The sequence below is a fragment of the Tauraco erythrolophus genome, chromosome 1 (assembly GCF_009769465.1).
Source record: "Tauraco erythrolophus isolate bTauEry1 chromosome 1, bTauEry1.pri, whole genome shotgun sequence".
Taxonomy (NCBI): Eukaryota; Metazoa; Chordata; class Aves; order Musophagiformes; family Musophagidae; genus Tauraco; species Tauraco erythrolophus.
In genome coordinates this window covers 111,790,968-111,814,398 of record NC_141465.1, presented here as the reverse complement: position 1 = coordinate 111,814,398, position 23,431 = coordinate 111,790,968, and the positions used below count along the sequence as shown (strand labels likewise).

At 38.7% G+C, this 23,431-nt stretch overlaps 1 protein-coding gene across 7 annotated transcripts in view; it reads left to right on the top strand.

The window, feature by feature from the left end:
* Positions 1-23,431, top strand: part of FRY (FRY microtubule binding protein) — a 204,619-nt gene that overhangs the window by 101,960 nt on the left and 79,228 nt on the right. For all 7 annotated transcript variants that reach the window (XM_086621030.1, XM_086621024.1, XM_086621016.1 and 4 more), the window contains 12 exons: positions 4,000-4,107; positions 8,408-8,663; positions 9,777-9,959; positions 10,851-10,937; positions 12,707-12,966; positions 13,290-13,479; positions 14,208-14,332; positions 14,517-14,574; positions 17,983-18,074; positions 18,276-18,448; positions 21,645-21,805; positions 22,647-22,757. In XM_086621030.1, coding sequence (XP_086477156.1) covers positions 4,000-4,107; positions 8,408-8,663; positions 9,777-9,959; positions 10,851-10,937; positions 12,707-12,966; positions 13,290-13,479; positions 14,208-14,332; positions 14,517-14,574; positions 17,983-18,074; positions 18,276-18,448; positions 21,645-21,805; positions 22,647-22,757 — 1,804 coding nt within the window. The remainder of the gene's footprint in view (positions 1-3,999; positions 4,108-8,407; positions 8,664-9,776; positions 9,960-10,850; positions 10,938-12,706; positions 12,967-13,289; positions 13,480-14,207; positions 14,333-14,516; positions 14,575-17,982; positions 18,075-18,275; positions 18,449-21,644; positions 21,806-22,646; positions 22,758-23,431) is intronic.

Here is a 23,431-nt window from a genome sequence, read left to right as displayed (position 1 = left end):
ATAATTCCCATTACTATTCATGCCTGTAATCCAAATCAAATCTTAATTAAAAACTCAAGTCATTTTGTGATAAGAGTTTTGGATTTAAGCAGTACCCCACTGGAACAGAGTCAAACCAGTACATCTCAAGCAGTGTTGAACAGCAGCATTTCACACTCTCATCCAGAATTATTAATGAAGGAAGTTTCCTCATAGTGGACATGAAGTGGACATCTAGTAGATTTTAGAGACACAGAGACATCAGTTGATGCATGCAGAGCATGGATTGTAGAGATCCCAACTGTTAAGCAGACTTTGCATATCTTTCCTGTTAGGAAAGTGGACATGGTAGTTATGCTAGAAGAGAAACAAACCCTTGAAAAAAGTTTGAGGTGTAATGAAAAGGACATTGGTCTCTTCGAGATTCTTTTTTTTTTTTTTTTATCGACAGTATGTAAAAAACCACAACTTACTGAAAATGCCTGAGTGGTAGACAGCCTGCAATGGCTGGCCAAATTCAAATACCTTTTGCAGCTGATATAATCTTTATGTTTTAATTTAATTCCTCTGCCCTTATTGCTGTAACTGCATAGATGAGATTGTAAGCGCTTTGTGTCTTTAGCATTGTTTTACTTCATTTATATTAAATGCTGATATTACTGTCCAATAATATTTCATATTTTTTTTCTTATAGTACTACCTAGTGTACTGCTTAGTACTCACAGTCAGTTTTCATAACCATTTCGGTGTCCAGGCTTTTGTGAGAGGGAAAGTGTTTTTTTTCCCATTTTATTCCCAAAAAGATAATTGCATAGTGAAACCTTGAGCACTTAGATAAGAGGTGTACTTAACCTTAGCTGTAAATTTCCTTTCTATCGTTTCTCAGCATGACCACAGTGGTCTTTATTTTTAGAAGTAGCAAACAAATATACTTAAAAGAGTTAAATTTCAGGAACTCTTATGGTTTGGTAGTAACTTTTGTCAGAGACATAAATATTGTAAGGTTGGAAGATCTAGACATGTAATTTATTGAATTTTTGTGTTGTATTTTATGTCTAGATGAGCTATAACTTAATATACACACTTGAAAGGAAGAACACGTTAGAACATATTTTCACTTGTTTTTCCAAGGAAAAAATATATCTGAGATGCTTTATTATCTGAACTCATTAAAAACATCATTAATCGCTACTATCAGCACTTAAAATGACCCTTTTAAAAACTACATTGTGCATGATAACTGGAAAAGCCAATATATTCGTTTTATGTAATTGCTTATCATTTTATTCGCAGAACTTAATGCTTCACTAGAGTTACATATTTGTTTTGAGTTCTTATGTGCTTTAATACATAGATACAGCACTACATTCATCTATATTTTAAAGTTATGGCTTTTGTCATATTTGTATACAGTTGATGTTATTGTATAAACTGAATATCATAATGATGTTTTTAGTAACAAAATCAGAATCAGAGGGAATTAGATAGGCAATGAATAGTCAAAACATTTTAAAGTATTCAGATTCTGGAATTTTCTTTGGCAGTGTTAGACATGCTTCTGTGTTTAGTGACTGATCCTTTAAGCATTTATTGTTGAAGTAGTAAATGCCGCTCTGAAGAGTCTTACTGAGATCTTGACTAAGGAGCATTCTTTGCATCCTCCACTGGGATATGAATTTCAATACTGGTTATAATTACTTTCCAACATCTAGTCAGAATAGGCCATCCAGTTTTCCAACATACAAACCTGTTTTTTAAGTACTTCAAAGATTTTTGCTGGCAATGCCTAACTAAAATTTGCTACTGCTGGTATGGAAACGCAAGCTTCCAGGTGAGGACAGGTGTCGGTGTGTTCATCCAGAGCTTATCCTGTTGGATTTTGGGTCAACTAGAGATGACTGCAGAGCCCTATGAAGGTCCCCTTGCCAGACACTTGGCATGCTGTGCCTGGTAGCTCAGATAAATTGGGAACTTGAGCCTTGGATCTGGATCTCTGGCTGGTCTTCTGAGCAGCTGAGAAGCCACAAAACACCCACAGGTTTTATATGTACAAATAATTACTCATTTGTCTTCATAACAGTTTCCCTTCAGACTATTCTTTTACTCGCTGCCATTTTAAATGCACGAACTGTTTACCCTTGTCAGGGACTGATAATAAGAAAACTCTGCAAAGTTCACTTGCCACTTCAAGTCAACAAGGAAGACTCATTGGCTTACCTGCAGACAAAATTACTGATAGCACTTTACAACTATAAAAATGTAATATTTTGCAGTGGTTATTAATGCAATCAGTATTTGCATTAGAAATAATAGTTCAAAGTTTATAACCAATTTCTCAGCTGAGATGCTGTATTTTACTCTTTTTCAAGTCAATTGCTGACACCTTTCAAGTTCTATCTGTTAGGATACAGGATACAGGTACAATGAGATAGAGGTAATTCATTGTGAGAATAGTTTCCCCTCATTGTACAATTTCAGTCAGTAGACTAAAATCGTATTATCATATATTTTGTTCATGTAATGCATATCCAAGCTGATAAGTGTATAGAGACTTAAGAGAAAGAATGATATTCACTAAAAAACTGTCTTTAATCTTTGAATTAAGTAAGCCTAGTGTCAGTTTATGCCTTTTCTGTACCATTATTTCAGTATTACTTTAGAAATCTTATTTTAGACTTCTGAGATGGTATTACAATCAGGCTTCTCTGTGACTGAACACAAAAGTAAGGTATCCAAATGCAATGTCCTCTGTTGAGTGGAGAGGCAGAGTAATGCAGTAAGTAGGGCATTGGACTGGAGTGCAGGAAAACCAGGTTCATTTTCTGTTTTGTCACTGAACTTTAGTGTGACGTTAAGTAGCTTACGATACTTCTTGGTGTCTCTCTTTTTCCCCCTTTTCTTTTATAGTTCAGTTGGAAGGATGTTAAAGCAGGAACAGCTTGTCTCTGAATGTTTATAGTTGGGTCCCTAAAGAGGATCTTGCTCTTTTGATTCTTTCAAAGCATATTACAGGCTAATAATTAGTAACATTGTGGGAAAGACTGTACAGTTTGAAATGCTGTTATGCTTTGGTTATTTCCTCTATACTCAATTATCAAATAATAGATCATTAAAAATGAACAGATAAAAACCCCGCGTTTTAGGATCTGTCTGAAGGACTTCTTTAATCTGCATTCATACAAAAAATATTGGAAACAATACAGAAAACAGCTGCATCTGTTGTGAAAATAATCAGCAGCTGAAACTTGAGCTATTTTTAGAAGACTTAAGGACTCCCAACCTAGTTTTTGGTTCATGCTGAACTTTAGACTTAACCACTTTCCCAGGCTGTGAGAGAGCAGTTGAGCCATTCCATAGATCAGAGCAGCCTTGGGGCTGCTAAAACATGTTTTAACTGATAATGGTTGCTAAAGTGCTGCCATCTCAGGCAGGGATCAACAGAAACTCTCTGGTCATACCTACCTCTAAATTATGCTTCTTTTTCAGTGTAATAATGTGTGGGGTGTGGTTTCCACAGATCTATGCCCTATTGAGGGCAACTGTCTGGATCTTCAGTCTTGTTATTTGGGCTTCTTACCTGTCTGCTATTTGCTGTATTCAACTGGTGTAATATAGCTGCACTGTGATGGGGAACCCCAGCTTTTTCCTCATTGCCTCATCCGAAGCTTGCGTCACACAAATGCTGATCTTGATGGGGGAACTCTCCTATATTGTAACTCCATCTTGATAAATCTGCCAGTTCCTTTCAGAGAGAAACAAATGAGTCAGTAATAATTGATCTTTCGAGCACTACATAGATACGATGCATGAAAAATGTCAAATCCGAAACCATTTATTCAATGGAAACATTTATTCATGTTTTCCTTCTTATTTCATTTATATGGTCTAGCCTTCTGTCCTGATGTCCTTACTAGGCCTCTGACACTCCATTATGTCCAGCCCTTTTCTGAAAATCTGTGGGTGGATCATTTAACACAGTTACTTGTTAACCTTAGTCAAAATTCTGGTTTAATTTTTCAGTGGTGAAAGAAAACCAAAAATTGATCTCTTCAGAACATGTGTTGCTGCTATTCCTCGACTGCTTCCTGATGGAATGTCAAAACTTGAGTTGATTGACTTGCTGGCAAGGTAAGCTGTTCAAGCATTAAATGACTGCTCAAGGGGAGCAGAATGAAAAACTGAATGCCTAACTGTTTCTTAGACAAAACCATATGCTTTATACTTATGAAAAGTAATCGTATTAATGGAGAAGACATGGAAGTCCTAGCATCTTTTTACAGGCATTGTGTTTGTATTATAGACTCCTAATTTTATATGAGAGTAGAAAAATCATCCAGAACTCGTTTCCATCAGTATGTAGGTAACATAGTATTCACTGTTCTTCATTATATTCACCATTTATTGCCTGTTTTTAACCATCACAGCATTCTAATTACCAGGAGAGAACATCTTTTCTGTGTAATGAAAAAACATGAAGATATCTGTTTAGTTTTGATTTATGATTTCCACATGTCTGTTTGATAAAACAGAATGTGCTAGATGTGGAATATTTCCAAATACTTTTTAATTGATAATAATTATTTTAATTAAATTATTATTTTTCTATAAGACAGAAAATAAGGAAAAGGAAGAGTTTAAATTTCATATCCTTCCTGCTTGAGGTCCATTGAATTTATCTAGGTAGACTCCACTTCACTAAAGGAGGTAGTCTACAACATGACCGCTAAAACAGTTTAGGTTTCAGGACATCAAATCAGTGACTTCAGATAATTATGATAACAGGTAGTGGTCAGTACAGAAAAGTCTGTTACATTTCAGTTCTGGTATCCAAGCCAAAGATTCCAGCAAGTGTTATTTATGTAAGTGTATTATGGTGGTAAATCAAGCCACAAGGCCCTTGCAGCATATTGCTCTCAGGTAAATATGAGAAAGCATTCTTTGCCACTCCGTTCTTGCTTTTGAAACATCTGTGAGGAATGGCAGGTGTGGGAGTCAGAGGGTTACATGCAAAAGCATTTTTTTCTGCTCTATGAACACCCAACTCCCAGTCATGTGCTAAAACAGTGAAGCAATTAATTCTGCTATCTGTAAAAAGTGCAAACAGCTAAAAAAGCCAAAATTGCCGCCAAGGGTAGGTGTGCTGTGGTGCATTGCCAGTTTCATTTCCTTATGTTTACATCCTTTGCTATAAATCACTTATGGATTGTTTTAAATCATTACATTATAAAATTATTCAGATACCATATTAAATAGTAATATCAGTTCTACTTAAGGGAAATTAAAAATGACATGTTGTCTTTTAATCCAATATTTTAACTAGCTTTCTATCCTTAGTAATGGCCTTAACTGAGCTTGTAGAAAGCACATATCCATTCCGGTCACAGCTCTTCAGTCACAGAGGATCATCCAGGTCAGGCTAGTTGCTAGTCTTAACAAAGTTTGGAGAATAATGTGGATTTCTTCATAAATTGGTGCTTCCCTCCTTAAATCTCACAACTGTCAATATAAACACTGGTCTAGCTCTATTCTGTCATCAAACTTCATGCAGAAAAGGTCAGTTATGATTCATTAGCTACAATCAGTTTGTAAGCATTTCTTGGGTAATTTCCATGCTGGGACAATAGAGGCAGTAGGTCTGCTGGGTTATCTGACTCTGACTGTGAGAAGAAGTGAGACATCAAGAGGAGCTGAGAACTGCATCTCTAGAGCAACTTTGGAAGCAATTACATGCTCAGCCTTTCCCCAACAAAGGGACCTTTGGGAAGCTGTTCTCACTTCCTACATGCAGTTGTACTATAGAATGTTTCAGCCATTGATACTGTTTTAAGTCAGATTCTCAAGTATAAGCAAGGGAAGCACAATTTATGTAAAAGTAAGTGGATGCCTAATAGGCCGGAACACTGTTAACAGACAGCGCGTGGTTCAGGAGATGTATAGCATGGTGTTGAAATAACTGGGTAGAGTCTCAGTGTTGCAGAGCAGGATCACAAACTGAACACACGAAAAAAAGTGATGTTCCTATGAAAAGGCAAATCTTACTCACTTGAATAAATATGAATAAGTCTAAAAGATTTTTGAAAAAGTTCTTCTAGTCTAATCAATATCAAGGATGCCTGATTGGAGCAATTGCTTGGAGCAACGTCCAAGCTCGGGCATTGCAATTGAAGAAGAGACTGACCAGAGAACAAGAGCAAGACAGGTCAGTGGGTTGAAAGAATTAGATCTATTTAGTCTGGGACAGTGTGGACTCAAAACAGTCTACAAAAATACAGCTTCAGAGAAGGAAGTAGTAAACTGTTTAAGGAATTGATACCTGGCTTAAAATCTAAGTCTCCAGACTACCTGGCACCAGAGTTGCTTCTACATTGTGTATATTACGCCATGTTTATTTGGGTCCAGATTGACTACTTCTCCCGGTTATGAAAAAGTAGTCTCAGGAGGTAAGTCTTTGCTGTTCTAGAGAACACTGCATTACAACATTGTGTCTTTTCTGAGTCAGAGACTAACATCAATACAAGGATGAGAAGCTCTGAAGAGGTGAGGTTTCAGGTCCTCTGTGTTTCTGAAAAGAACCTGAGAAACTATTCTGCCAGGGATTTGTGTGGGGCTGTGTTGTTGGGATGGAAAGCGTTTAAATATATTCTTTTCACTAAAGATAAAGTAACATCTTTGGGTTAATGGGTTCTTTTATTCACAGTTTCGTTTGAATTTTTCATCCTTGCAACAGATGTGTCTTTTGGCTTTTTCCAGAAGGAGTCTGTAACTCAGCAGCTAGACTTTCTTCCAGGACAGCTGTATTCAAATTATAAGCCATAAAGCAGATGTCAAGTATATACTGTACCTTTTGCCCTTTCACTGCCCACTGAAACTATTCATTAAAAATCCCCAAGAAGTTCTTAAATTTAACTGACTCAAGTGTAAACAAACAAACTTACATTTACGTGCCTCCTCAAGCTGCCTGTCATATAGTGGAAATGCACAGATGCATTCTTATGCTCAATTTGCATTTCATCTCATTTGATAACGCCGTTGGACAGTACCTTGGGCTTAGAGACATATGTCTTTCGTATCTTCCTTTGTAATACTACGTTGTGTCATTGTGGAAGTCATTTCATGGATGACTTAATCATAGTCTCTGGGATTTTGCTTGTTTTTCTGGTTTTGGCATTCCAAAGAGACAAAAATGGTCCTTTCTTAGCACAAAAAAATGCTGTCTTTCCAAATTTATACAGAAAGTTACGAGGTTATTAAAGCATAACGGTTATTTTTTGAGTCATATTCACCCTGGGTGAAGTTTCATGGCAGTTGCTTTCCTTTGACTGGAATGTCTCCTGCCTCCCAATTAGGCAGCTGTAATGAACCAAATTTGTTATGAGCCGCATCTCATCATACACTTCCAACTGAATGGAATTTGGTTCCACTCCATTTGGCTGTTTGGGGTTTTTTTCCCTAGCTTTCTGTCCACTTCTTTATAATGCATCCTCGTTTTCAAATATGTAGATTAAATGTAGATAAAATACTTGGAAATGAGTTCTAACAATTACAGAAAATTACAGTCTCATGGGTAATAAAAGCAAAGTACATCGTAAAGGCAATGAACCAAAAATTGCAGAACACGCTGATCTGAATTTGCTTTATTCTGCCAAGCTATCAACACAGAAGTGGTTTGGTAATTTTTATGTCAAAAGAAAGTGCATGGAATTTTTATGTTGAGAAGAACTTCAACAAATTCAGGAGGAAAAAAAATTGAAAAAAAAATGAGATGTACAATTGCACCATCTTTCAGAAGGACTTTGAGGGTGTCCAATGTGTTTTTAAAAGTATGGAAAGTCCTGATGCTGTTTTTCCCATTTCCCTATCCTAAGTTTTTTAAAACATGAAGGAGTTTTTTAATTCAAATGCTTCTTTTGATTTCTTTTGAAGATTTGCTTTCAATAATTGTGATTTGCTTCTTGGCTAAAGACTCATTTTAGCTGTTAGGCAGCTGAGGTGGTGTGATTCTTTCATTTTTATATTGGAACTAGACAAATAAATATGTAAATTGTGAAATCAAGTATTAACCTGTAAGCCTTTTGTTATCATAACTAAATAGAAGTTATTTTATGAGTAAATCAAAAGCATATTTGGTTTGGGGAGACAGCAAGGTTGCCAAATTATGTACTTTAAAATACTATCTTTTAGGAGTGAAACAAAGACTTCTTTTGGGTCCATGAATATGTTCAGGCACTTTTATAGCCAGAATTACAGTATAAAAACAGGTTAAGGACGTTAATTGTGGTCAGTAGTAATGAAACCCTGATAGCAAAATTGAAATTTATGCTGTCGTTGGGAGTTTTCCATCAGTGTTAAGTTACCGAGAAACACACGCTCCTTACCACAATAAACACTCCTTAGATTTTTGTTACCTGACACTTACTTTTACTTACAGGCTGTCTATCCATATGGATGATGAGCTTCGACACATTGCACAGAATTCTCTTCAAGGTCTACTTGTTGACTTTGTTGACTGGCGAGAGGATGTACTCTTTGGTTTTATTAATTTTCTACTACGTGAAGTGAATGATATGCATCATACCCTTCTTGATACTTCTCTGAAGTTGCTGCTACAGTTGCTTACACAATGGAAGCTTGTAATACACACTCCAGGAAAAGCTTCTGAACAGGCCAAAACCAGATCTGCAGAGGTATGAAATCAAGAGATCTGTGTCCTAACATTTATGCTAATTGAAGGCAGAAATTATGTTCCTGTTGTTGCTGTGGTTTATGTATTTCGTATTTAGTCACCTGAGAAGAATTCACTACGTAAGATTTTTTTAAGGTAATTAGTTCAGCTGCCTTTTGAGGACAGCCATATCCTTGTGTAACACAGCAGATGTTACTGTTGTTGAGCAACGTAAGAGAATGCATGTCAAACTGAAATACGCACATCAACAAAGGCTCATAAAGTGAAATATGTGTATGTAGATGTGGCAGAAGGACGTTTTCCCAGGACTGAAACTGATTGACAGTGCTAGTGGGAATGCTGAGAAGAGTGACATGGATCTTCCCTTCCCATAGCCATTTCATTTGGTTGACTGAAAAACATATCAGAGAAACTGATTGTTTCTACAGCCTGCTGTCTCCTTGTGTTACAAACATTCCTGGGAACTGAACAGCTTTGCTCATGCTCCTCCCATCTGCACTATCCAACAAATAATTTCACTAAGAGGGATGATTTTCAGGCTTCTTGTCTCCTAACCCAATCACATTGGAAATTTTTTCCTTTGGGCAAGCATGATGTCTACTTTATCTCGCAGAGGACCATTAATTAGTAGGTAACAACAGTGTTACAAAAATGCAGAAAAGGGAAAGCATTGCATATTTTTCAGTAAATATTGTTACACTTTACTGAAGGGCAGAGGTTCTAAAGGCCACCTAGGAGGATAAAGTGTTGCCTGCTACAGGATCAAAGGAGGACCTGAGAACCTGCTATCTGGAGTAGAAAAAGCATAAAGTCTTCACAGTCTGACTTTCCCATTCATTTTTTAGTGGAGGGTGGAACAAAGCAGGTAGTTGAATTGCAAACTAGGGGGAGAGGTTTGGCCAAAGGACTGTGCTTATCTATTGGTTTTGTGGAACAAGGTAACTTAAAGCCACAAAACTTGGTTGTTTAAGGGAATGCTGTCAGTCTCCTATTTCAACATTTATATGGCCAATGCATTTTGTTTCTTTGTATGTCCTTGTTAAATAGAATATTTCTTGGAGACCTGGTTTTCAAACACCATCACTCGATTTTCCCCCCTTGCACTGTTCTACAGTTGATACCAAATGGATCCAGCCACAGGATACAGTCTGAAAGAAGCCCCTATTCTAATGTACTACATGCAGTTGAAGGATTTGCACTGGTCCTGCTGTGTAGTTTCCAGGTTGCTACACGTAAACTAGCTGTTTTAATCCTCAGAGAGATCCGTGCTTTATTCCTGGCCCTTGGCCAAGCAGAGGTATGATTTTCTTTTTCTGAAACTTTGAACTAAAATTTTCCAAAGATAAAGCTCAAAACTGCTATTACAGTTGCTTTTAATGTAGTTGCTGCAGTGTAGCAGGTATGCATTTAGTTTATAAAAATACATTTGGTTTGAGCTTACCTTTTCTATTTGCCTTAACACTGCAAACTTTTCTGTGTACTCAAAAATGTAACATGAATAACATGTGCCCTGTACAGGAATATGAAGGGAAATATGAACAGCAACCTAATATTTTCTATTGGCATGATATGAATGTAAAAGATTGGAAAACCTTTTTTTTTACTGCATGGGTCATTTTTGTATTGTCAGGATTATAAATTTGTATTGGAAATGAAACTCATTGCTGTAGCATACCATTTTGTGAAAAAAACACAGCATAAGACACATTCAAGATTGTTCACATACATTTTCCTTGTATAGTAAAGACCTCTAAGTCTTTTTTATGGATATAGGAATATGGAGAGTCATGTTGTCTGTTGGTGATCACAGCTCAGTGAGCCATCTAAATGCCTAAGAACACAAATATGTGTGTTCATGGCAAAGGAATGCTTTAATAAACAGTAAGCTAATTTTTCAGTCGTTTGATACCAGCTATCCAAAGTCATTTGGGATTTTCTGATATGTGCTTTTGTTCGGTAAGCAGTGAGCTAGAGCCACAAATTAACTTAATTTCAAGCCACAGCCTGGACATGGTTCTGAGACTTACATGAAAAAGACAAAATGCACCCGTCATTACTAATTAAATTTTTTAGCTGTTTTAGATTCATGTCAGAATTTTTAGGTGGTTCTATTTCATGTACCAGACAAATAATAAGGAAAATGATTCGGTCGGGAGAGCAGTTAACTTGTGTTCTCTATGTTATGCAGGATGATGACAGGCCTATGATTGATGTCATGGATCAGTTGAGTTCTTCTATTCTTGAAAGTTTTATTCATGTGGCTGTTTCAGATTCAGTAAGTACTACTTTACTATTACTGCTAGTGTTTACATAGCACATGGACATAACAAATATCAGATATGAAATACTAAAAATAAAGCTGCTAGAAATCAAAGAAATCATACAGCTTTAAGGCTCCAGCCATCTACTAAAGAGCTCCAAGGGTCAATGTCCCAGACAATCTTTTCCGTGAAAATAATCATACTATGGATATAGAAGATACTACATAAAAAAAAAAAAAATTACAACAAAATTTGTAATCAGAAATACCTAGATTCTGGACCTGTGACCTGCATCCAAAAGAACCATTAAGACAGTCATGTTGCCAGCACCACCTAGTGCTTGGGGAGCTTGGAAGTCACTCATCTGTTCCAGAAGGGAATAAGCTTTAGCTCCCTTGTGTGCTCAGAAGTGGCCCTGCCTGCAAATCTAAGCCTAAGCTCTAGAGTAATTCACTGCTGGGGTGAATCTCTGCTTTCACTCTCTCATGGGCCTGATGTGTCTAACATGGCACCAGAGGAAGCAGAGATACAGTAAGCATTTTGAGTGGAAAAAGCATCAGCAGAAGAACTAATGTATAGGGCAACTTGTTTTGCACACTATATTAGAGATTAGTGCCTTTGTCCAGAGAGCAGAAACTATCAGTTTTGGGTACTTTTCAGCCTGATTAAGTTTAAAGCAACAGTCAGTCCTTGCCACATGAGTGGCCTTTCCAGGGGTAGACAAGGGATGTCAAACTGGTCGTGAAGTCGGGCCACTGTGCAGCTGAAAAGAGGAAAGTTGAGGGATCGGAAACTGAGCAAGCAAGAGACGTTCGGACTCTGTAACCCAGGAAGCAGGAAATTCAGCTGAAATAACGGCACCTGGGTTTGGGTGTTGCAGTTTCTATAGGCGAAGATTTGGATTTTGTGCTTTAATTCTATGCATTAATAATATAGCAAAGCAAATGTGTTGCCGCTGTACCTGGTATCTGACAAGTACAGAACAGAGCGGTAATTTAGTGATTACTTTTGTAACAGTGGTTACAGGATTCAGGCAACTCTTACATCCTATTTGAGGTTTTGATGTCTGATAAGTGAATAATAAAGATGCCAAAACACATGTGCTTTAAATTTTCATTCCACAAAGTTGTTTTCTTAAGACAAAATTTAAATGACCATAGAGAAATGGTTTGTTGATACAAGAAGCCTACTTGCCACTGAAGGCAGCAGGGTTTAAAGTGGATTAAAACTGCTTAAGCACCTGCTTCAGCCTCTTAATTCTCTACTCACATATTCAAATGGCCTGATTAATTCTGAAGAATATTTATTAATAGCATTGGTATTTACCATATTGTCATAGCGTGTAAGAGTCTTAATCATGGGCTAAGGCTCAGTCCGGCTGTTCAGACAATGAACATAAGGACAGTCTATAGCTGTTACAGACTGCAGCCTCAGATGAGAGACACTGGATGGGTGCAGGCAGCAAGGACAATGTAACAATGAGATTATATTGGTCAGCATAATCAATAGTTATCGTATCATTTAAGGGCAAATTACTGTGTCTATCTCAGTAAATAGGAGCTTTAAGGAAGAACCAGAGGGGAATGAGGTAGCTCTTACCAGCATTTGTAACAAGCTCCTCCTGAGAGAAAGAATAATGTGACGGGAAGCTTAAGAGTTTTGGTCTGAAAAAGCCAACAGAAGTCAGCCATGGAGCTTGAAAATAGAGACAAGTACTGAAGGGGAACATGGCAGGGAATAAATGACTGTCACTGTGATTTGTTTTTATCTTTTCTCTCCATAGACAACAATCCCATTAACACACAGTGTGGATTTGCAGTGTCTGGTGGAGTGGAATGCTGTCCTAGTAAATAGCCATTATGATGTGAAAAGTCCTTCCCATGTCTGGATATTTGCACAGTCCGTTAAAGACCCTTGGGTTCTCTGCCTCTTCAGTTTTCTTAGGCAGGAGAATTTACCAAAACATTGTCCTACGGCTCTTAGCTATGCTTGGCCATACGCTTTCACAAGACTACAGCTGATAATGCCTCTTGTGGATCCAAAGTAAGTGGCAGTCTGCATTTAACTTTAATTTTATGATTTGTGTGAATTAAATACAAGCTTTTTTTAGTCTCATGTTTTGGTATCAGTCTGTAAGTCCTGCAAGGTGCTACCCAATCATTCAGTTTTGAGTTTCGTAATTGCAACTTGTAAGGTGGAAAACTCTAGTTTAGTACCTTCATTGATTTTTCCCATGTATCATGTCATGTTGAATAGCGGCTGGTGGCTACACAGCGTGTTTTATTCCCTTTTAAAATATTTTAAGATACTGTGTAATTGAGACTGGGAAATTATTTTAATCATTTTGATTTATTTTTAAATTCTAGTATTCCTGTTAATGCAAAGAAAACAAGTACAGCAAGCAGCGGAGACAACTATGTTACTTTGTGGAGAAACTATCTTATTCTCTGTTTTGGAGTAGCAAAGCCCAGTATTATGAGTCCAGGACACTTGCGTGCTTCAACACCAGAGATCATGGCTACCACTCCTGATGGAACAGTGAACTATGATAATAAGGTGATGCATCCCGTTTCAAATAAATTATTAATTTAGGAGAATTTTAAACTGCACCTGCATGCAAAATCATATACGGATGAAAGTATTTCAGTTAGGGGAATATTTTGATATATGCAAACTGCTTACGGCACATAATTAACAATTAAATCATCTGTATAAGCTGTATCGACATGATGTATCAATAAATATTTGGCAAAAGCCATGGCATTTTCAAAACATTACTTTTTTTTTTTTCACATTCAGGGTGATGTATATTCAAACTTTAGTTTATCATCCCCCTTTTTTCTTTGTAGAGCACTCCAGTTTGTAAATTTATAACATTATTAAGCAACAAGGCAGATTTCTGAATAACCATTGTATGCCTGGTGGCCATGAAGGAATATTATGTGAAATACAGTTTCAAGCAGTAGCAATCTGAGAGGAGCAGTAGTTCCACAAATGCAATTACTGGAATATTTAATGAAACAACAAATTAAAGTAAATTACAATAATCTGCGTGAAAGCAAAGATATTTCCCAGATGTATTTATTTGCTAGGCCTTATTGAGGTGATTGTGATGCAGCAGACAGTTAGGCAAATGCATTAATATCCATAATAGTAAAATAATTTCAGTCTGGTTTTTAAATACATATTGATTATTGGACCATTTTTTTGTTCAAAAAAATTGTATTTACTTAATATTCATAATCCTGACAACTAAATGTCACTGATTTCTTAATATATTTTAGGCTATTGGAACTCCATCTGTTGGAGTCTTACTAAAGCAGCTAGTGCCTTTGATGAGACTTGAAAGCATAGAAATAACAGAATCACTTGTATTAGGATTTGGAAGAACAAATTCCCTTGTTTTCAGGTACTTCCCCGTTTATCATATTCTCAATTATTTGCCTCTAATTCAAATGCATTATTTTTGCTGTAATTTAAATATACCCAAATTTTTAATTGCAATTTAGACAGTTTTATGTATTGAATAAAATATTGATGCTTTTCAGAGGCGATTAGATTTTGTTTACAAAGATTTATTTTTTTTCATTTAGGGAATTAGTAGAAGAACTTCACCCACTAATGAAAGAAGCCCTAGAAAGAAGACCAGAGGTTAGTTACGGAAAATAAATGCGCTAGTTTGTTTAAACTGCAAAATTAATTTAAAAGTAGTAATTTTGTCTCTTTGAAATACAAATGTATTCTTTCGTACTAAGTAACAAGGTAAGCTCTGTGTGCAACAAGAATTTTATTAGTTGTGTATAAGAACATAACTTAAAATAATTCCTTTAAAACCTAGTTTAATTTAAATTCTATCAGTGATACAAAATGTACAATACAGAAATCTGTCCTGAGGAAAATTTGCAGTCATAGAATCATAGAATCATAGAATGGTTAGGGCTGGAAGGGACCTTCAAAGGTCATCTAGTCCAACCCCCCTGCAAGGAACAGGGATATCTCCAACTAGATCAGGTTGCTCAGGGCCTTGAATAGTCAAATATGGAACCTCCTCATATGGAACTCGGATATATTGGAAATGCACTTTCAATATCTGGAAAAAATACACAGCTGGGCTACAACCACATTTTGCAGCAGTGTTCAGATGTGCTTTTTATTCGCAAGGTAGGCAGGGTCATCTGTTCCCACTTCAACCGACTACATTTTTTATTCTAAATACAACAGGTTAACTAGCAAATTCATCAGTGTTTTCACCTTCATCATAGTACTCTCTTTTGTTGTAACAGAAAGTAGTGCCAGAAGGGATTCCAACAGATCATCCAATCTGTCCAAGGGAGGATGAACTAATCTTGTGTCATTCCTGACAGATGTTGTCTAAACAGTTCTTAAAAACCTCTGGTGATAGACTCTGTAGCCTCAGTAAGCAGTTTAGTCATAGGAAGTATATATGTGGCTAAATGGGAAAGCCATGTGGAGAGCTTCAGTACTGGTCTTGAGTTGCCGTTCTGCTCAATTTTCCTTCCCTGGCTCAGTTTTGGCCCGTTGCAGCTGGCTCCAAGACAGAAACCTGAGATGGCTCTGGAGGTAGCTCACTCCCAGGAGCCAGCCCCAGAAGGCACCAAGCCACCAGACACAGTCATCCAATCTACCCCAGCTGCTTTTGCTCTTGATATGCTTCCCCCGATCCCCTGCCTCCCTGTTTGCAACAGCCAATGGGCCAAGGTGCAAAACCCCAGCTATGGCTACAGCACAGCCCTCGGCTTAGAGCAGGCAGTTTGTGGTAAGAAAACACACAGTGATAATGTCTTGGGTCAAAGAAGCATTTTATGAGTCCCGGTCTCGCTAGGCAACATGGACATAGCCAGCCTTCTTGATGTCTTCCCGAGCGACGTGAATATGAGGCAGCCTGTGCTACTTGACTTTAGGGCCCCAAGTGGTCCCTGTCTCTGTGTACTGGTGTAGACACAGCCACTGTGTCCATCAAGCTCTGCTGAGAAGTCTGCACGGCTGTGTGCAGAAGGCGATGCTGTTGCGTTAATACTGACCTCTACCCAGGCTTGTTTACCTGGTTCTCAAGCAATTTCCATCTGTGTTTTCACTACTCTGTCCTCCACACCAGTTTCAATAAGGTATCATCATGGTGACCTGATGTGCTGTCCTCCTCTGCCAAGTCATAGTCTTTGGTGCAGAAACCACACAGAGAATGGTGGTCAGGAAGAAGTTAAATCATTAATAGATCGACAGAGGCTCTCAGCTATTTGTACGGAAATAGACAAAAATTAATTCACCGGGTGGGCGCTTCATTCGTGTTAAATTAGATGTAGACAATTCTTAATAATTCTGTGGCTGGCAAACATCCACTGCCATTTCCACTCTGTGTTGCTTCACACCTCAATTCACTTGTGTGCCTTTTGTCTCTATGAAGTCATTGACTTGAAGGTCACTTGTTTTGATACTGAGCAGAAAGTGGATTAATGCACATTAGTGCAGTCACTTGCCTCTGCATTTCTGCCTGTGCACCATAGAAGACAACTGAGACTTGGAAGGCCTTCTTTGGAGAAGTACATATCCAGTCCACCCTCAGGAAAGGAATCATAAGAATGCAGAGGTTTACAGTGTGCTGTAAGAGCAAATTTAGCACACGGAAATGTCAGGAGAGGAATATGAGAACAAGAGACAGCAATGTTAATTGCTGTATTGCTCCTGATACAAAGAACTGGACCACCTTCCTGCAAGCAGCACCACCAGTAAACCCAGGAGTGACTGTATGGAGCGTGTAGCTGTAGAGAACATAGCAGGCCTCCATGTCAGCAGGCAGGTGTCCAACACGTCAAAAATAACATCCTTGAACTGACATATGCTGTGACTAGAAAGAGAATTACCGGCACAGCCAGAACTGCAGGGGTAGACCAGAATGGACATTACCCAGGATCTGCCCTGTGGGCACTGGCAGAGAGCTTGCCAGATCACCTGACACTGCTGCAGGAGGCATCCGTGCCTCTTAAATAATATATTACAGTAAAACTGCTTCTTCCTCTACATGTGCTTCCTGGAACCTTTAAGGTGTAAAGGGAGAAAAACAGGGCTTTGAATAGGACAAATCAATACCAGGGAAAGTATCATTTTCTTCTCCCACAGATCTGCTGCTGGCCATCAGCAGAGCCAGAGACTAGATGAGATAAGCCTGTGTTCTGACTCAGTGTTGTCATTTTTACATTCTGAAGAGGAAAATCTGAGCTTTTTCTGAGCTTTTCTTGCTCTGGCAGCAAATTTCTTTGAGTGTGATAGCAGCTTTTTGACCTCACATTTTTTGCTTAGTGGAGATGCAGGATACAGAGAAACAAGTCAATTTAGCCCTTCAGCAAAGAACAGGCCTTGTTGCCGGTCTTTCAAGACAAGACAGGAGACAGAAAGGACAGCTTGCTTAGAAGACAGTGAGATACAATGAACCAGTTGACAGCAGTGCAGTCCTGTTGCACTGGAGGAGTATGTTAACTGTGCATACAACCACTGCAGTCAACACATCCAAGAGTGTACTGGAGTGGTGTCTGCTAGGAGCTAACTTGAATAAGGGTGATCATGTAGCTGCAGCATTACCAAGTTCAAGAATGGCTAATCACTAAAATTTTCCTGGGGCCTGAATATCTGTTCTGCACTTCAAAATGCTTCCAGCACCCAAACTAGATGGTGTTAAGCTAACGTGAATGTCCCTGCTGCCTGAAGATAGCATGGTTTTTGGCACAGGAGCCTTGAATATTAATTATTTTTTATCCTGTACTTCATTATTTCATTTCCACATTTACAATAAGGACTAAGATAGCTGTTAACAGTTTGTTCAAGAATAGTTAGAAAGATGAAAATTTGATGATGTTTAGTTCTGTGTTGATGTATAGGCACAGTGTTATGATGAAATATCCAAAAGCAGTCAAGTTCCCTTGTGAAGAAGATACTTGAACTGGAATTCTTAAGTCTCACTACTGTGCTGACATTTCTGAAGTTGCTATTTTTTAATGTATGCACATATGCATATAAAAAATGCTTGTTTTTTTTTTCAACTCCAAGAACAAGAAACGTCGAGAACGCCGAGATCTACTAAGACTACAGTTACTACGAATTTTTGAACTACTTGCTGATGCTGGTGTTATAAGTGACAGGTAAGACTATCACTCATCATAAATACTGATCTCTAAGTGAAATAGTTGTCAGTGTTTACAACACTGAGTTTATGTCAGTATGATCTTTGAAGAATTGTGTAATTTATCAGATACAGAGACATTTTTATGCATTTCTTCAGAAATGTGTAATATAACTACACTGTTAACTCTATATTCATGTACAACTTTCCTTTGTGCTAGTACAAATGGAGCCTTAGAAAGAGATACATTAGCCCTTGGAGCCTTGTTCTTAGAGTATGTTGATCTGACTCGCATGCTTCTGGAGGCTGAAAATGATAAAGAAGTCGAAATCCTTAAGGATATGAGAGCACATTTCAGTGCAATGATTGCCAACTTGATTCAGTGTGTTCCAGGTATGATGCTAACTTATCTCAACGTACTATGAAACTGCATTTAATATATGTATTGGAAAAGGAATTTTTAATTTCCTTATTTCTGTGCTTTTTTCGCTGCTGGTGAAATGTCATATAATGAATGTAAAGGAGAATGTGGTCAGAAATGTGTTCAGAAGTCTATTAAGAGTCAAATAAAAAAACAGTAAATCTTATCGAAGCTTGCAGTATTCCAATATAAGTGTCGTGGTTTTAGGCTGATCCAGCAACTAAAACTCACACAGTCTCTCCTTCTCCAATAAAGTAGAGAGGAGAGGGAAGAAAAAAAAAAACACAAAAGGACTGAGGGTTGAGGCAAGAACAGAGGGAGCACCCACCAACCATGGTCCTGGGCAAAACAGGCAGCGCTTTTCTCAAAGCAAAACAGTTTATTAATGATTACTTAGAAGGACAAAGGGAAATAAAAACCGATTACTTGAGAGGACAGAAAGAAACAAAACCAGATCTTAAAACCGACACCTTCTCCCCCCCCCCACCTTCCTTTTCCTCCCGGCTCTACCTCCTCCCCCCAGCAGCACAGGGGGCAGGGACTGGGGGAGTGCAGGTCAGTTCATTCCGTGCTGTTACTGCTGCTTCTTTCTTAAAGGAGAAGGAGTCCTTACACCCTTTTCCCCTGCTCCAATGGATCCCCTACCCACGAGGAAAAATCCACAAACTTCTCCAACGTGAGTCCAGCCCACTGGAAACAATCCTTCCCCACAGATTGCTCCGGTGTGGGCTTTACCACAGTCTCGGGTACTTAGGGAGCTGCAGCCACTCGCTCCGGCGTGGGTCGTCACGAAGACTCCAGATGCCTTTCTGCCTTGCCGTGCCCCCAACACGACCATCCTCGGGCTCAGGCATCTTCTCCCCACGGGCTGCGAGTGGGTCGCTGCTCCACCGAGGCCGTCCTGGTTGCAGGGGGCCGCCTGCTATCTCACCATCAGCCGCAGGGGAAACTCGGCTCTGGCACACCTCCTCCCGCTCCATCCTCACTGACCTGCTGTCGATGCAGCTGTTTCTCTCAGATCTCAGTCCTCTCCAGGTGAACTCAGCCCAGTGGGCACCCTGGGAGTGGGGTGCCCCCGAGTTCCCCAGCTGGCTCCGCCGCCGCCATTCTCCGTGGGCGGCGCCGGCCCGACGCAGGCAGCCGCCCGGCCGGGAGCCAGGGAGCGGGGGCAGTGCCCTCCTCCCTTCTCTGGTCGATCCTGGGCGAAGCACCTTTTCCGGTTCCCTTGTCCTGACTTAAATAGGGCAATTCGCAGAGGCGCCCTATTGGCTCAACCCCGAGGGGGATGGCAGTCTGATCTGGTGGCCAGAACTAAGCCTAACCCGGATCCAAAACCGGGGAGGTCGCAGGGAGCAAAATCCCTCTCCTGCCACCAGAACCACCCCCCCCTCCACATCAAACCATGACAATAAGAATCATCTTTTTAAAAGCCCAGCAAAGAAATTGTCTGTGACCTCTAGGGGCTCCAGATTTCTTTGACCATAAGGCCTTATTTGCTTCCCTTTGACTTTATTGCCAAACTCTTCATAAACTCAGACAGGCCTTGAAAAATGTAGGTAGGTACAGGAAATGTACAATATTAAATGTAGTGAAAAACTTGCCTGAGGTGTCGAGACTGTGTCCCATGTTACCTGACTCCAGTTGTATAGCAAAGATTTCTCCAGTTATTTCATGCTTTTTATATATTGCAAGATCGCTTCACTTTGAAGTCCGTGTAATTACTGGAGTATAAAGTCTGGAGATTTCTCAGCCTCTGTGAATCTACTATCTCCAGATCATTTATGACAGGCCATAACAGCATTGATAGCAACAAATAAGAAGGAATTCAGAGAGTACAGTGAGGGAATAAATAACAAATGTTTTCATGTAAGTTCCCAGTGTGCAAATTTTGTCAGTCATGTAGTTGCTTTCAGCTGTAAGATACATATAATATAAAAAGATACATATGTAAGATACATATAAAATATAGTAATATAAAAGTATATAATAGTTGAACGAGATAAGAAAAAATGGCATCTCTTCTATTCTCATTTAAGACAGTAAAAAAAATCCCTTTGAACTGAGTGGTGTTCTAGCAGTTCTTAGCTGCCATTAACAGACTACTGAATTTCTTTCCTTCACTCCTTTTCTGAATGGTGCTCATGAACAATACAGGATTTCTTTAGTAGTTATTTTGCCAGGAGTATTTGCAAAGGCCTTCCACTTGGCAGTTATTCTCACATTCTAGGAAGCACATGGCGAAGGACGGCATGTTGTATGAATTTTCCACAGTGAAACAGTCATGTTGTATGTTTTGAGAAGATGCAAGATAACTGCTGCATTTCAATAATTCAGTATGTAATTCTATAAAGAGACTGATTTGCTGCTGACAAGACAGCTTTAAAGTATATCAGTAACTAACAAAGCTATAACATTTAACTCCTAGCAAACGAGCATTTATTGTGTCAACATCTATCATCTTTAGCCACTGTTCGTATTGATTTGCATTAGTATTGTCTGGTTAGACTTTGTTGGCTTCCAGCCCAGTTTATAGATGAAAAATAATTGGCCAGTAGCAGTTTGCCAGTCTCTCTAATAAACATAGTACCGCCTCTGCCATTATGTTTTTGCTTTGGGGAATCAAAACTATTATTTAAAGATTTATCTTTTTTTTTCTCCACATGGTTAAGAATTCATAGATATTTTTCATTTGCACAGATAATTTAGCTGTTGAGAAAATATACTACGTCTATGTCATAAACAAGCAGGCACCAAGTTCCTTTTATTTCTTGTCCCTACCTGTTACTGTATTAGAATAAGACATATGTGTGTTTGGGCTTGCATTTAAAGGATTGGAAAAAGCAAGTAAATATTTACCATTAAAGGAATGCAAGAGGCAGTGAAAAGCCTGCTTCTATAATTAGTTTCTTGCATGCTGTTTCTGAAGTCAGTCGAATTAATTGTATAAATACACATTAATTCAGAACTGAAGGTTCTTAGAAATAAGATGCATCTTTTCACTACATTAGATTTTTAAAAGGAGCTTAGATACTTTGGAGTAAGCATATACCGAACATTTAAGAAAAGCTCCCTGTTTGTAGAAATTTGAAATTCATGTTAGCATCTCTGCCACATGAATGTGTACTTAACATTAACAAATCACAACTATTTCTATTTCTGTTCACTTAGTTCACCACAGGAGATTTCTCTTCCCTCAGCAGAGCTTGAGGCATCACCTGTTCATCTTATTCAGCCAGTGGGCAGGACCTTTCAGTATTATGTTCACACCGCTAGACCGTTACAGTGATAGAAATCATCAGATTACAAGATACCAGTATTGTGCATTAAAGGTATTAAAGTTTTACTGTCAAAATCAGTAATAGCAGTTTTCTCGTCAAAATACAAGTAGGTGTGGGGTTTATTTCCTTTTAGTTCACAGAAATTTGGATTGGCATACTTGATGCAAACTTGTATACTCATGTGTACAGTGGTATCGTAGAATATAGCAGTATGAGCCACTGAAGTTACGCATTTTTTTGTAGACACTTTTCAAGGCTAATGATTTTCAAAACCAGAAGGCATTTTAAAATTTTAAATAGCTGTTCATTAACATGAACAGTTATCAGATTCAGTGAGAGGATATTAGGCTCTGAGCTTAAATATAGTACCAATTCAGTATCACATGCATATCTCAGGACTATCTCCCACACTTGCCTGGAGACATGCTCAATAGTAATAAAATACTTTTGCGGCAAAACAAGTTGCAACTCACCCACATAAGTAAGCTGAGAAAATAATAGCTTATGTACTGATAAAAGCTGCATCACTTTGTATACAACAATTTTAGTTTTTGCAGAAAGATACAATTAAACAATCTGTGAATTTTAATTGGTTTTGTAGCTGGGTTTGTAAAGATTGGGTAAAATGACAAAATGTATCTTAAAGAATGGGGAGACTGGGCTGTAATATTCCTGCCAAAATGCTTAAACTCAGCATTATCTTGAAATGCAGTAACATCTATAATGATCTAATTATTGAATTCTAGCAAAATCAGCTGTTAAGGTTTTCACCAGAGTTCCCTCAAAAATAAAAACAAGTGATGGTCCTGTTAGCCTAGACCTGGGTTCAAATCATTCTGAAAGGTCCATTCATGTTAATTCTTTGTGTAACTAAAGTTCCCTGTGTTTTTAGGCCATGTCAGCTGTCCTCTGCTGTGGACCTGTGTTTGATAATGTTGGTCTTTCCCCTGATGGATATCTTTACAAATGGCTTGATAACATTCTGGCTTGTCAAGATTTACGTGTAAGTACTCAACAAAAGGCATCACTGATGAATAATTTTAATCTCTGTACTGGGGGAGTAAAGAGTTTGTGACTGTAAGAACTATGGCTGTCTACATTCTATTTTGAGCAGGAAACAATAGCTTTATGCAGGTTCTGTCATGGGTTAGGCTGCTCCGGCAACCAAACCCTACACAGTCGCTCACTCACCCTCCCCCACCCCCAAGGGTGAGGGAAAGAATTAAAGGAGAAAACAGGAAACCCGTGGGTTGAGATAAGAACAATTTAATATAGATAAGTACTACACAGCATAGATGCTCACCACCCCTCTTATCCAAAGCCCGTCTCATCCCAAAGCTGCAATCCCGGACGAACGCGAGGCCCCGAAATAGAGAGAGAGAGAGAGAGAGAGAAAGCACTCTGAGAGTCCGAAAGTGAGAGTCGTGGAAGGGCAAAAGCCCTTCTTTCCGGCTGACCCTCACTTTTATACTGGGCATGACACTGCATGATATGGAATACTAATTGGCGAGTTTGGCCTCAATCCTAAGTCCAAGTACAAATCGTAAGGAGAGTCGTGGACTCCCCGTCCCGGCCATGCTCCCCCCTATCCTGTTGTGCTCCTGCACACTGGCAAGAACACGGCAAGCTGAAAAGTCCTTGAGACCTCAGTGCCTACTGCAAACATCAGTGCGATAT